The sequence below is a fragment of the Drosophila obscura genome, unplaced genomic scaffold (genome assembly GCF_018151105.1).
Source record: "Drosophila obscura isolate BZ-5 IFL unplaced genomic scaffold, ASM1815110v1 contig_1, whole genome shotgun sequence".
NCBI classification, from domain to species: Eukaryota; Metazoa; Arthropoda; class Insecta; order Diptera; family Drosophilidae; genus Drosophila; species Drosophila obscura.
This window is the reverse complement of record NW_024542679.1, coordinates 1,757,071-1,770,834: the sequence shown is the minus strand read 5'-3', so window position 1 is coordinate 1,770,834 and position 13,764 is coordinate 1,757,071. Positions and strand designations below refer to the sequence as shown.

Genomic DNA, 13,764 nt, shown 5'->3' with positions numbered 1-13,764 from the left:
AAGACACCCTTTATTCTGCAAATCTCCGACTCATTAAAGTTTGTTGTTATTTTGGAAGGGAGAAAGCTGGTTTAGTAAACACGTTCCTACATTTAAAAGATAAATTCAATATTAATTATAGATTTATTAATATATTAAACATAACCGTAAAAAAAACACCACAATATACTAATCGCAAACCAAATTTTCTTTTCATCTTTTTTCAGAGTCTACGCACAGCGTGGACGGAGGACCTGCATCGTGGCGTTTAACGCTCGATCAGGATCTATTTGACACGCTCAAGGGTAATTTTCCCAGTTGGTTTCAGAGCAGCACGGGTGCTGCAGTAGCAGCAGCCAGCAAACAGCAGTTGCAGCTGCACCATAAGCACCATCAGCACCAATTGGTGGCCAGCCACAGTGTCATACCCATTACCATAGACACGAAGATCGCCAGCAGCAACAACAATCATACACTCCAACAGCAGCAGCAGCAGCAGCATCAACAGACAGCGATATTGAGCCACAGCTCGAGCTCCGCATCGCCTGCTTCCTCCATTAGCTCCAATTGCTCAAAGAAGTCCAACAGCAGCAGCCTGAGCAGCTGCAGCAGCAGCAGCAGTTGCAGCTCCCACTCCAGTGGGGGTGGTGCAGCGACGGCGAGCCGCTTCCACAACAAATCCACATCCACGTCGCCCACCAAGGGGCTGGCACGGACGCTCAAGGCCACCCAGAAGACGCACAACGGCAACAGCAACAGCTGCCAGAAGGTGGGCCAACTGGTGAAGTCCGCCTCGTTGCACAGCCTGAGCAGTGGCAGCAGCGGTTGCAGCAACGGTAGCGGTAGCGGCAGCAGTGGCAGTGGCAGCGGCAGCTCCTCGCTGCTGGCCACCATATCCACATCGCCACTGACCACCGTAGAGCTAATCTCGAACGCCGCCTGCAGCGGTCTGCTGGCCACCAGGCTCAGTGGCAAGGCCTTGCAGCACTCCTTTCAGGATATCATATTGCTGCACGAGGCCTACGACGATATGTCAGAGGGTAAGTCGCCGACTTCTGTTTGGACGGTATCCTTTTCATTAGCGTTTCTCATTGTGTGTGTTTTCCAGGTGAGCAGCGACTGCATGCTACATTTCTGGGCAGCAGCGATGATGGCAACAATTCGGACTGCTACGATGCCAGACAATCGCCGCCAAAGGCCATCGTTGATTCCAGTCCCCTGCAGCCAGCCATGGACAAGAACAAAGAATGTGAGTAGCCCCAAACAGACTGAATTCGGAATGCTGAATGGCAGAGGAGAAGAGCACTGTTTGTTGGGCCCTAGATCAGAGTCTACGCCCACGCCCAAAAGAACCATCTTGTGGCGGCTGTTTGGCATTTGTCATTTTGGTTTTGTGTGTGTGCCTATGCCATTGGTTTTTGGTTAGTCATAAATGCTGCTTCCCCATCATCATCAGCAGCAGCAGCAGCAGCATCAGCAAGCAAGCAGCAGAAGCATCACCGTCTAGAGAGCGTTTTCCCCGCATTTACAACAAGTTTTAATGAAGCTGTCACAGGCGCAACAGGCAGGCACTTGGGGCATTCGGCATCGCAGCGGGAACCCATTCATAGACTGAAAATTGTTCTCTATTTTGTCAACAGTTTTTCCCTCGCTGGCCTACATATTTTCGTTTGGCATTTTCTCGAGTGAAGAGAAATATTCTTATTAATTTTGAATGGCCAAAAAGATGACAGCCGTGTGTCGAGCCATTGGATTTCATGTGTGTGTTTGTCTGTCTGTCTGTCTGTGGCATGGGATGAGATGGCGGATGCATACTCGCTAATAGTTTTGACAGCTCGTGTCGCCTGCATCACTTGCATGGCATTTTCGTTGTTGTTGTTGTTGTTGGGGCTAACCGGAAATGCCAACAAACCGAAAGAAGTTCACACGCTGCCTGACCCTGACAAAAGGTTTCAAACATATTTATGAATTTGCATGGTTTTTTTTTTCAAGCCAAAAACTGACAAATAAAAAAAAACAAAATGGGAGAATGTGAGAATGGGGCAGAGGCAGGCAGGCTGGCAAAATGTTTCCGGCAGGCGCCCAAAAAGTTATCTAACAATAAACTGCATATTTAGCCGCAACCACCAGCTAGAAAGCTGCCACTGCCACACAGTCCACAGTTTTGGGTGTAAACATTTTGCCAACAAATTTATTATAAACACATGGCCAACACACACACACACACACACACACACAGTCAATGATGGGGCGTCGATAGCAGTGGCAGTGGCGGTGTCGGTGTCCGTGTCCGTGTCGGTGGTGCTGCAAAATGTTTTGACAAATAAACACGATGCACGCGATCCCCAGAAGACACCAAGAGGGGGCAGAGAGAGGAGAAAAGAGGCTGCTGATTTAGGAGCCGCAGTTGCAGCAAGGCCTCTTTGGGGCACAGTGGCTGTGGCTAGCTAACAAAAGCATTTAAATTATGACACCAGGGCCGCTTTTTTTGTGTGAATGGAAACTATGTTAACCTTAGAAGGTTACAGTAGATCCAAAGAGAACCGTTGAATATACATATGTATATAGATATTTGTTGGAAAGGAAAACTACATTTTCTAAAAAATGTTATTAATGTCTCCAAAAATGTGTAATGTTTTACTGTCAAATTTCGTTCTTATTTAGCCCACTGTGTGTGGCGCTCTGGCTGCAATTTCATTCATTTTCCTAGCACTGATGATGGGCAAAAAAAGACGCCATCGTTTGATCACGTAATCGATTTTATAATACAATATATGTATGTATATCTATATACTCGTATCTGTTAGTCTCTCTCGTCCCACTCTCGTTCTCTCTTTATGTGCTGCTTTTCTCTCTCTTTTAACAATTGTTTACCTGACCTTCGTCTTTCGGTCAGCTTTCGCGTGTGGGGAGGGGAGACCCTCTCGGAGTCTGCTCACATAGAAGGGAGGGGCCCGCCCCGCCCCGCCCAGCCGTCTAACCGCAAACAATGCGAACAAGAAAAGAAAAGAAAATTTCTTGTAGGTGGAGAAAATGTCTACACAATTTTATTGCCTTAACTTTTATGTGTTTAATTTGGAATTTATGCTATTGTTTTTATCAATTGCGGCCCACGTGAAACGTAAACAGAAGTATCGGAAGATTTAACAGCCAAAGCAGACACAAAAAAAAAAGAGAAGAAAAATCAAATTTCGCGCATAATTAATTTCTCAAGGAGAGCGACAGTGTGTCGTCATTGGGTAGGAGTCCCCTTTGTGTGTTTGTTACATGGCCAAAATATTTTCGCACTGGCAGAATTGTAAACAAAAACAAGAGCTGAGCTTCTTGGAATTTTGTATACCCTTTTTGCTGCCGAGGGTATTACGATTGCAAGCAGATGCTTAACATATGCTCTGCGGCAAAGAGTATCAAACGATTCGGCAACCTTGGATTTTTAGTTTTTTTGCTGTTGCCTTGCCTTCTTTTTTGTTTTTTTTTTTGCGTACATTTTTGTGTGGCACACTTCAATCGTAAAATCGGGCTGGGCGCCCGCCCGTCCCGTTCAGTCAACAGCTGCCGTTCTGCCACTGTGCCGTTCCGTCTGAGACAATTACGCGCCTTGGCAGCTCTCTTGACTCTTTGTTTTTTATGATGATTTCCGACAAAGAGCCTAAATTACTTTAATAACGTCATCGTCACTTTGATGTCGACTTTGTTGTGGCGTCAAGTGTTCAGTTCGTTCGTTTTTAGGTGTCTGCTGCTTGTCACAGAAATATGCGCACAGCGCACAGCGCCCAGCTAACCCATTTTACTTTGCTGCTGCAGAGAAAAATAATGCTGTACGAGTACTACACAGGAAACCGCAGGCCAGGGCCAAAAAGGGTCTGTAAATGCATTTGCATCCGGCACCCAAGCCACAAAAGGAATACCAGCTACCATATTCCCCATGTGTATATTTTTTTTTTTGTGTTAACATTTCATTTCTGGATACTCCTTCATCCCTGTAGATCCTCTAAGACCCTGCTTTGTGCGTAATTCGCATTATTTCATTTTAATTATATGGCTGGTTGGTCATTTTGTGAAACATTTTGTGCTCTGCTCCTGCCCCTGCGCCAGTGCTCTGTTCTGCTCTGTCCTGAATGCTAATTGAAGATAATGTTATTTGTGAAAACAGGTCGTATGCTTAATATGCCAAAGCATGAACCAGAATAACATTACATTACCGAAATGCAGCAGCAGCAGCAGCAGCAGCGGCAGCGGCAGCTTTAGCATTTAAGGCATCCATTTTGGGAGCTAATGAACGAACGAAGGGGCGACTAATGCCCCATCAATTGATTAATTTTGGCTACAGTTTTCGTTTATAATTGAAATTGGATCTTAAGTGAAATCCAGCCAGCGTAATCAATACGATTTTCCTACAGCCACTTCCTTCATTTTTGTGGGTGGGTGTGTGTCTGTGTGTGTGTGCCTCTTCGAGTGGCAGCCGTCGCCAAAGTTAATTGACATCAATCTGTCATTTAGTCAAGCCGAAAAGCAGTGGGAATCTAATCAGATTATTACGCATACGCCCCAGGGGGTAGGGCCAGACCTACTGCTCGTTGGTTCCTTAGGCCCTTTCGTTTTTTTTTTTGCTCCTGTCTCTTCTTCTGGCTTAAATATTTAATTTGCAAACGCACAAACTTTCTACTCTCTCGAAAGTTCCTGGCCAAATATATGTAGATATGTATGTATGTATGTATTTATGTATACGCACTCTTCACACCATAATCGCCCGCACATAAAGATATTAAAAAGTTTTCCTTTTCGTTTTTTTTTTCCTGTCCATGCAATTTTTTTTTTGTTCTCGTTTTTTGGCCCATTTGCAGCTGGCTTTTGTGTGTTTTTGTGGGCTCGACATTTATTGCGTGCGCCTCATTGTCAAAATGCTATCGAAAGGAAAAGGCGGAAAAGTTTTTTGTTCATCCCAGCAGAAATTATCTACGAGTAGATTTTTCCCCCTGCCGCCAGCTATTTTATGGCTGTTCTATGTTTTTTTGATCTCTGGCATTGTTCTGCGATAATTTATGTATGATTTGTGTTTGGGTTTGTAACTTGTTGAATGTTCCTACTATATTTTAATATCTATATATATTTCTGCTTTTTGCAGCGCTCAAAGTGAAGCTCATGGTGCGACGACCCCACTCGCAGCTGGTCGAACAGGGCATCATACCATGTAAGTACTACGGTCGATGAGGGCTGGTGAGGGGGTGAAGGGAATCTCTTAACCGCTAGTCCGCAGATCGATAAAATCCGCATTAACCCCACTTATTTGGCTCAAAGCATCTGCTTTTCGACCAAAAAGGATATGCAAATATATTTCATTTGAATGGCTTTCAAATTTATGCGCAGCCCTCAAAATGAAACGAAAACGGAAGAAGCTAAATCAAAAAAATGACAGTAGAAAGATAGGAAGGGAAAGCGTGACAAAGAGAGAGAGAGAGAGAGAGAGGTCCTCTGTCCTGAAGGAGGAATCCAGCAAAAATACGCAAATTTACAAACTAATTCAAAGCTCTCGAAGGCCAGCGAAAGTGAAAGTAAATTTGAATTTAAATGATAGATTTTCCAGAGACAAAAAAAATAATATCCGTAGCCAAAGTTTGCAGCATTCAAATGGGGCGGGGGGGAATAGAATACTTGAGGCAGGAGCACCAAAGAAAATGAGGGATTATTTTATTTAGTTATTCAAAAATGCATTGAAGATACACCCACCTCATCATTGGAGGGGCTTTAAACAAATAAAAGTGTATCTACTCAGCGCTAAAACTCTCTTCAAATTGGAGCATAAACAGACAATAGACTGCTACGATGAAAGATTGTTTATATTCCTCGGAAAGTTTCTGCTTTCCAGGAAAAGCTGTTCACTTCTTTCCTGGCGAGAGAGTCACTCAGCTGACCCTTATCCTTCTGGGCAGATAGCTTAAAGAGCTTTATTTTTGTATTATTTAATTTAATTTCTTTCTTTATATTTTACAAACAAAAACAAAAATAGCTCTGAAAACCTCGCCCGCCATCCACGAACAATGCAAGCAACTGGAACGCGCCAAGACCAGCGATCTGCTGAAGGCCAAAATCCAGCAGCGGCCCAATCGCGAGGATCTGGAGCGGCGTCACATACTCGAGGAGGATGAGTGCCACATCGATCCGAGTCTGGCGGAGAAGCAGCGCATGCTGAAGAAGGCGCGCCTCGCCGACCACCTCAATTCGCAGATCCAGCACCGTCCGGGGCCCCTGGAGCTGATCAAGAAGAACATCCTGCACACGGAGAAGCCCATCGAGAAGATCGTGAAGGAGGGCCTCGTCTCGTTCAAGGCCACCAGCGAGGGGCTGCTCACGCGGCCCCAGCATCCGCACAGCTATGTGACCTTCGATGAGGACTCCCTCAGCTCCGAGAGCGACACACGACAGACGCCGCCACGTCTCGATGAGGCCATGGTCGTGACACCCATGCCGCTGGCAGCGGCACCCACACCCACACCACCCACGGATGTGTTGCAGGCGGCCGCTGCCTCCGCAGGAATTGTGACGATGGCCCTGACAATGCCAACGGCCAGTAGTGGTGGCCAGTTGATGGTTACAACGCCGCAGATCATCCAGCAGCAGCAGCAACAGCTGAAGTCAATGGTGCTGCCAGCGCCTGTGCCACCGCCACCGCCTCCACCGCCGCCACTGCCGATGGCCAGCATCGTGAAGGTCAAGGCGGAGACGGCCAATCTGTTCGAGGAGCTCTGCCAGAGCGTGGCCGGACCCACGGCCAGTCCGGGAGTTGCCAATCAGTTCCTGCCCATGCCCATGCTTGCGTCGCCCTGCTCCCTGGCCTCCAGCAGCACCTCCACATTGAGTCCGCTGTCTTCCATTGCCTCACCGCCGCCGCCAGCGATCACCCGCCTGCATCTGCAACCCGTTTCCATGAAGTCGGATGCCCCCGGCAAGGACAAGAATCGCAAAAAGTCCAAGTCCAAGCCGGTGTCCAAGGCGCGCACCATTAAATTCCACGAGTACAAGGGTCCGCCGAGTGCCGCCGGCCAGAAGGTGGATCAGACGCAGCCGGAGGAGACCTCCTACCAGCTGATGTTGGAGCAGCAGAACTGCTTGCTCAAGTATCTGGATAACCTCAACAAGAATCAGTCCATACTGCCGTCGTCCAATGCAGCAGCAGCAGCAGCGCAGCGGCAGCGGCAGCAGCGTCCTCCCCGGCTCCGCCCTCAACGGCCAGCAACAACAACAACAGCATCACGGTGACGACCAAGACAGTGCCGGCTTTGGCCTCCTCTCAAACGGCACCGATTCCGGCTCCGATCAGCCTACCGAATACCATATCCATCACGAGCAGTGCGGGCGGAGCTCCCCTGAACTTTGGTGATGCTGCCATGCTGAGCACGCCCACGCCAGCGGCCACACCCACACCGCCCATGCTGTCGCTGATAGCCACACCGCACCACCACCATCAGCAGCAGCAGCAGCATCAGCAGCAACAACAGCAGGCACCAGTTGCTGCTGTTGTGCTGCCGCCAGTGATTGTGCAGCATCCACCGCCACTGCCCTCGCCAGCGCTGTCCGTCAGCTCCTCCATACCGCCCAGTCCGGCCACCAGCTACGCAGAGTCCAACGCTACCACCAGCAGTGCCTGCATCACGGACATAACGCGGCTGGAGAAGATGAAGGTGTCCGACCTGAAGCAGCACCTCAAACGCCGCAATCTGCCAGTATCCGGACCAAAGCCGCATTTAATTGAACGGCTGAAGCCTTACCTGCCACTGGAGCCGCTGGAGAGCAATGCAGCGCCTACTCCTGCCGCCAATACAACGGAGGTGATCACAATCAGCGATGCAATGGATACCAGCAACCCTCCACCGGCCATGTTGGTGTCCGATGCCAGCATGGAGCACGAGCAGATGGATGTGGTGCAGCAGCAGCAGCAGCAGATGGACACTGCGCACCCCATGGCGATACTGCCACAGCAGCCACAGACTGCCACGATCATCCTGACCAACGAAGAGTTGCTACGAGAGCAGCAGCGAAAGATCGACGAACTGCAGCGTCAACTGCAGCGCTCGCAGCTGGAACTACAGCAGATACGCCAGCGGCAGCAGCAGCAACAGCATCAGACGGTGGTAAATGCAATGCCGCCACAGCAGATCACCCTGATCACCACAACAACATCGAATGGGGGGCCACAGCAGACGCTGACGGTGATGCCACAGCAGCAGCAGCAGCAGCAGCAGCTGCAACATCACGTGGAAAAGACAAGCAGCATACCGGCCAAGGTGACGGTGAAGGCGACAGCAGCGAGTGCTTCTAAGATCAATGGAGTCCAACAGCAGGCCAAAAAGCCTTCGCACGCCCCCAGCAGCAACAGCAGCAACATTGCCACGAATCCCAACCAGCCGCCGCCGCCAATCAGCCAGAAGATGGTGGTAAAGCAGCAGCTGGAGGCCAAAATACAGAAGCAGAAGGCAGCGGCTGCAGCAGCCGCACAGCAGCAACAGCAGGCGGTACTCCAACAGCAGCAGCAGCAACAACAGCAGCAGCAGCAGCAACAACAGCAGCAGCAACAGCAACAACACCAGCAACAGCAGCAACAGGTGCGCCTGCTCACGCAAAAGACACAAACTGTACTCATTCCATTCAACAACACCAACAACCAGACCAACAACAATCATATAAGCAATGCTCCAGCCAAGAACCAGGCCAAGAAATCCCATGCTGCTGCCACCGGGCCCACAGCAGTCACAACGACTGCAACAATCCTGCAGGCAACCAAACCGCTGACAGCGGGAGCAGGAGGAGGAGCAGCAGCCACGCCACACCACAACAATGTGGGCCTGCTGTGGAACGAGGGGAATCAGACCATCTTCCTTGTGGGACTCAACGATCAGCATATGACGGCCCACACGCTTGGAAATATCAGCCTCACCGCCACCACAGCAGCAGCAGGAGCAGGAGCACCAGGAGCTGCTGCTGTGCCCGCCAAGAAGCTGCTGAATGGACACCAACGCACAAACTCCCTGCCCAGCATTGTGTTTCCCATCGAAGCCAAATCTATTATCACGCAGCAGCAACTGCAGCAGCTGCAACAGTCGCACTTCCAGCAACAGCAGCAACAGCAGCACCCGCAGCAGCAGCAACTCATCCAACTGGACATCAAACCCACGACAGCACCGCCGCCACAGTATGAGGAGGCCACCAAGCAGCTGGCTGCCAGCAAGGCAGCAGCTCTCAACGGACTGGTGCCGCTTGTAAAGATCAAAGAGGAGCCTGTGCAGTCGCCAGCACCGCCGTTGGCGCTGCCCGTGCCCGCTCCAGCTCCGCTGAGCAACCAGGTGAAGCGCAAGTCGACGGGCATCAAGTCCGAACAGGTCAGCGATGTCTTAGAAATTCTCATCAAGCAGGGTGAGCTGCCAGAAAGCGCGGCCCTCGAGCCAATTACGCCGCTGACGCCCCTGCCTGAGTTGTCCATGTTCAATGGAGCCGCCACTCCGACCACAGCAGCGGGGGGAGCCAGCATTGTGCCACTGGTGCCCAAGCTGGAGGCACCGCCCACACCCCAGTCGGCTGTGGCCACGCTGGACATGGCCATGGACACCAATGACTCGCACGTGAGCTTCGGCAGTGGCCAGCAGCACACGCCGCACGGTTTCATCGAGAATATCGATATGGGATCGCCCCTGCAGCCGGACACGACTTCCATCGATGCCGAGAGCGTGGCCAAGACGCTGGACATCTTCCTGGAGCAGCATCATGCCACGCCCCCGCCCAGCACGCCGCCAAAAAGCAGCCACAGCGGCAGCGAGAAGCCCAACAGTCCGGACGCCAAGCTGAATCACTTTGACGAGTACGAGCTGCTGGAGCTGATGTCGCAGCAGCTCGAGATGGACATGGGCGACGACTCGAACACCTACTGCACACCCAACCCCAAGGGGGCCAACAACAACAGCCTGCGACGCGATCTCAACCCCAGCCTGCAGCCGTGCATCCACGAGCTGCTCGACGCCAGCAGCCCGGACAGCGTGCTGCTGAACAACAATCCAGGTGCCGATGTGGACTTTGATGCGGATAGCTTTGTGGCTCAGCTCAGTCAGCATGTGACGGGTGGCAATGGCAACAGTCCCCATGGCCACTGCAATGGAACTGTCGACTCCAGCAGTCACTCGTCGAACAGCCACTTCAATGGCACGCCCATGGACTGCGATGACTTTGAGAGCACCCTGAATTCCTTCATGCAGGCCGTCACACAGCCACAGGCGGGATCGCACGGAGGAGAGTACTCGTCACCGTCGACGACGACGACGAGCATGGCGAGCAATGGCGTGAGCGGAGGCGGTGGCGGTGTCTTGGGCGACTCTGGCGGCGGGGCTGTGGATGCGTTCAATGCCAGCGGCGATATCTTTGATCTGTTCAATATGGATGACTACAAGATGAACTGGGCAGCCGGGGATTTCACTGTCTGATGCCGCAGGAGCAGAGCACTTTCATGCGGATTTTCCTCCAACCCCCAAAAGATTTTCTTCGTTCCGTGTCAAATCAAAAAACACACAATCCAGCGTGGTGCTCACATTTTTTTTTCTCAAAATATAATTCCTGAAGAATTCGAAGCAATTTTCGAAGCATACAACACAACCAAACAACACGAAATACACACCAATACACACACACACACCAACACACACACACATACAAAATCCTATTTATTTTCTAAATGCATTTAAAACATTTGAACGTCAGTTGAAATTTCGAAACTTTACTATTTCCAAGAAAACAAAAAAAAAGAAGAAACGACAAAAACCAAAAGAAAAACAAAGCCAAGCAAAATTGCCGGGGAGTGACACTCCACACACAAAAAGAAAAGAAAAGAAAAAAAAACACCATACCATAATTTCGCACCCTTTCCTAAATAAGCAACAAATACAGCAAAAAGAAAGAAAAACAGCCAAAACAACCATTTAGAAAAGCATAAAAACTTATCATAAAACGTAAGCCAAAACCATTAAAAAAAAAATACACAAAACAAACAAAAAAAAAACAACAAAATGATAATGATATTGTAAAGATTGATAAAGAAAACGAAAGAAAAAGTACATGTTTCTAATGAAGGTCATTCCAATCTGAAAATAATGCGAGTGAAAATCTAACCAACTAAAAACAAAACAAACAAGAAAGCTAATAGACACACAGTGAGCGAGCGAGCGAGCGAGCGAGAAAGAATGCGAATGGAAGAGCGGAAGACAAAGCATGAATGAGAGCGAGGAACCAGGAAATGGCAAAGAAAACCCAAAACCCCAAACCCAAACTACAAAAACAAAACAAAACAAAAAACACAGATCATATAAAATCATATGAGAATCCCGCCACTTCCCCACACACACAACCAAGTGAAAACACATTCAGTAATTTTGTTTTAAGTTCTATTTAAAATGAAATGAATTTTAAATTATTTAAGGCTTATGGAAGAGCCAGGCTTATTTTTAGTTAAAACGCGAAATTATGAAATTAAAAATTTGATAAGTATTTCCTGCAAGGAAAGAAAAAGCCTTTAAAAATATAGTCGAAGCAACACAAAACACCAATCTAAATTTAAATTTTAAAAACAATTTTTGGGCAAGCCTTTTAAACCAATTAGCGAAAATATATATTGAAAAAAAAAAATATATATATATCTTTTTGTTTGCATTCAGCGAATTCCGTTACTTAAATTAATTCTAATTCAAATTTTATGAAACGTAAACTTAAGGCAAACATATTTCTTGGGGTTTCGATCCCAAAAGCGGCGTGTACTTAACGCACATTTCTAGCAGTTTTTTAAGGCAGTTCGGAATTGTAATTGTAAACCCCAATAAAACCAGACCCCCCACGCACCCCTTTCGGCTAAGTGTATTTTGTAGTAAATGTAAATGTAAATGGAGGGCATGCCAAGCATTCGGACATATATTTGAGTGTTGTGCTCAATAAAATAAATTACAATAAATATATAATATGAGTTAAGCAATGGAAACATTTCAAGGAGGAAAACGAGTGACAACCAACAAACACAATTAAACAATTAAAAATTGCAAAAATTAAAACCACAAACCCCATATTTCTATAAGTATAAATATATATTTTTATATAAGCGAATTACATACATACATATATCGTACGTCTACGTTTTAGATCTAGTCTCTAGCCGGGCATCCACACACACAAACAAAAACACACACACACACACGTACACGTACACATCTCCACTTCTCATTCTCCGAAACATTTGACACTCGTTTACATCTGCAATAATCCACTCTAATTACTCTATTCATATTTGAATACTTAACTCATACTATGCTAAAGTACTCTTATTCGTACTATATGATTATTAATTATTCAATCATTGACGCTGGCTTCAAATGAGAAAAGCTTAGAGAAAAACGTTTCCATTATAACAACATGAATTCATGAATTAATTTAATAAATACAATATGTTTTATTGTTAGCAGCAATCTTAATTACCATTAAAAACTAAACTTATTGTTTGATTAATTCTAAATCTTAATTAATTAAATAAATAAATACATACATACTATATCTAATTTAATGTTGGCTTGAGCTATTTTTTTGTGCGTTGCGTTTAAAAGAGAAATTCATTTAAATACAATACAGAATAAAACTCAATCACGTCATAAACTACTCGTATGTGTAATTATTTTGAGAAACAACAAAAATGAAATCAGAAAATAAATCTAAAAAAAAAGGACTTAAAGCCTATAATTACATAACAAGTGATATACCGATATACTTATATATACATATATATTGAAGATAACTGTGCACATGTGCAAGAATTTAATGCGTAAATAAAAACCTTATTCATTTTTCCAAAAAAAATAATACTCAAAATTTGTTTTGTTTCGCTCTTTGATGTAATTCATGGAGGGCTTTGCAATGGATTTTACAGGCAGAAAAGTAGCTCATATAAGGGCACGACTATCTCTCACACTTTAACCAAATTTGATCCAAACTATATCCCTATATATACATATATCCTGGTAATTTAGGAACTGGTTATACAAACGATACATCGTCAGGAGTTTTTATAATATATTCACCCCCAAAGCTAGAGTTCCTTTTTCCTATTTATTTAACCGATTGGCTCCCTCTGTGGCTTAATGCTCTCTGGAGCATCATAATTACGCATTTAAGCGCATTAGGCTCCAACACAAAACACAGAACAACAGTCGAAAGGATAATTTCCACATTCAAATTAAAATCAATGGGAGTACGAGTATTTGTATAATACGTAATCATAATGATTTTGTGGGGCAGTCACCGCCCACAACAGGAGCAACAAAACAAGGCTTATCATTAGCGAAAGCAGCCATTGCTTGATTGGTGGGCGGTGTGGCAAGGAACCCACTGTCTGTGGGTGGTAAGAGGTGGGTGGTGTCGGGTGGCAGCCACCTCTTCAATCCTAGTTGTTTATTTTTAGAACCGAAACGAAATCAGCAAACAATATGAAGCAAAATTGCAGCAGCAGCAGCAGGAGTGGCAGTAGCAGTAGCTATGGCAACAATTGTTGGATATTTCGTAGTTGGACTGCTGCCAAGCGTTATGGCTATGCCACACGGCTCGAGGCCCACACAGACAGGCAGACAGACAGACAGAGATATAGAGAAGGAGCGACAGGAGAAAGACAGGCAGGCAGGCAGGCAGTCGGCGGCTGCCTCCTGCTGTGCTTTGCTGTCCGAATCATGCCACACACACACACAGAGACAATCGGCGACTCTTCAGTTGTATGTA

The 13,764-nt window shown here is 46.9% G+C and overlaps 1 protein-coding gene across 1 annotated transcript in view; it reads left to right on the top strand.

Moving 5' to 3' along the window:
• The window catches only part of LOC111069573 (histone-lysine N-methyltransferase 2D), a 44,588-nt gene extending 31,736 nt beyond the window's left edge, over positions 1-12,852 (top strand). The window contains exons 2-6 of the mRNA XM_041594079.1: positions 207-1,019; positions 1,088-1,228; positions 5,105-5,170; positions 5,987-7,166; positions 7,211-12,852. Coding sequence (XP_041450013.1) covers positions 207-1,019; positions 1,088-1,228; positions 5,105-5,170; positions 5,987-7,166; positions 7,211-10,445 — 5,435 coding nt within the window. The 3' untranslated portion in view covers positions 10,446-12,852. The remainder of the gene's footprint in view (positions 1-206; positions 1,020-1,087; positions 1,229-5,104; positions 5,171-5,986; positions 7,167-7,210) is intronic.
• Positions 12,853-13,764: the final 912 nt, after the last annotated feature.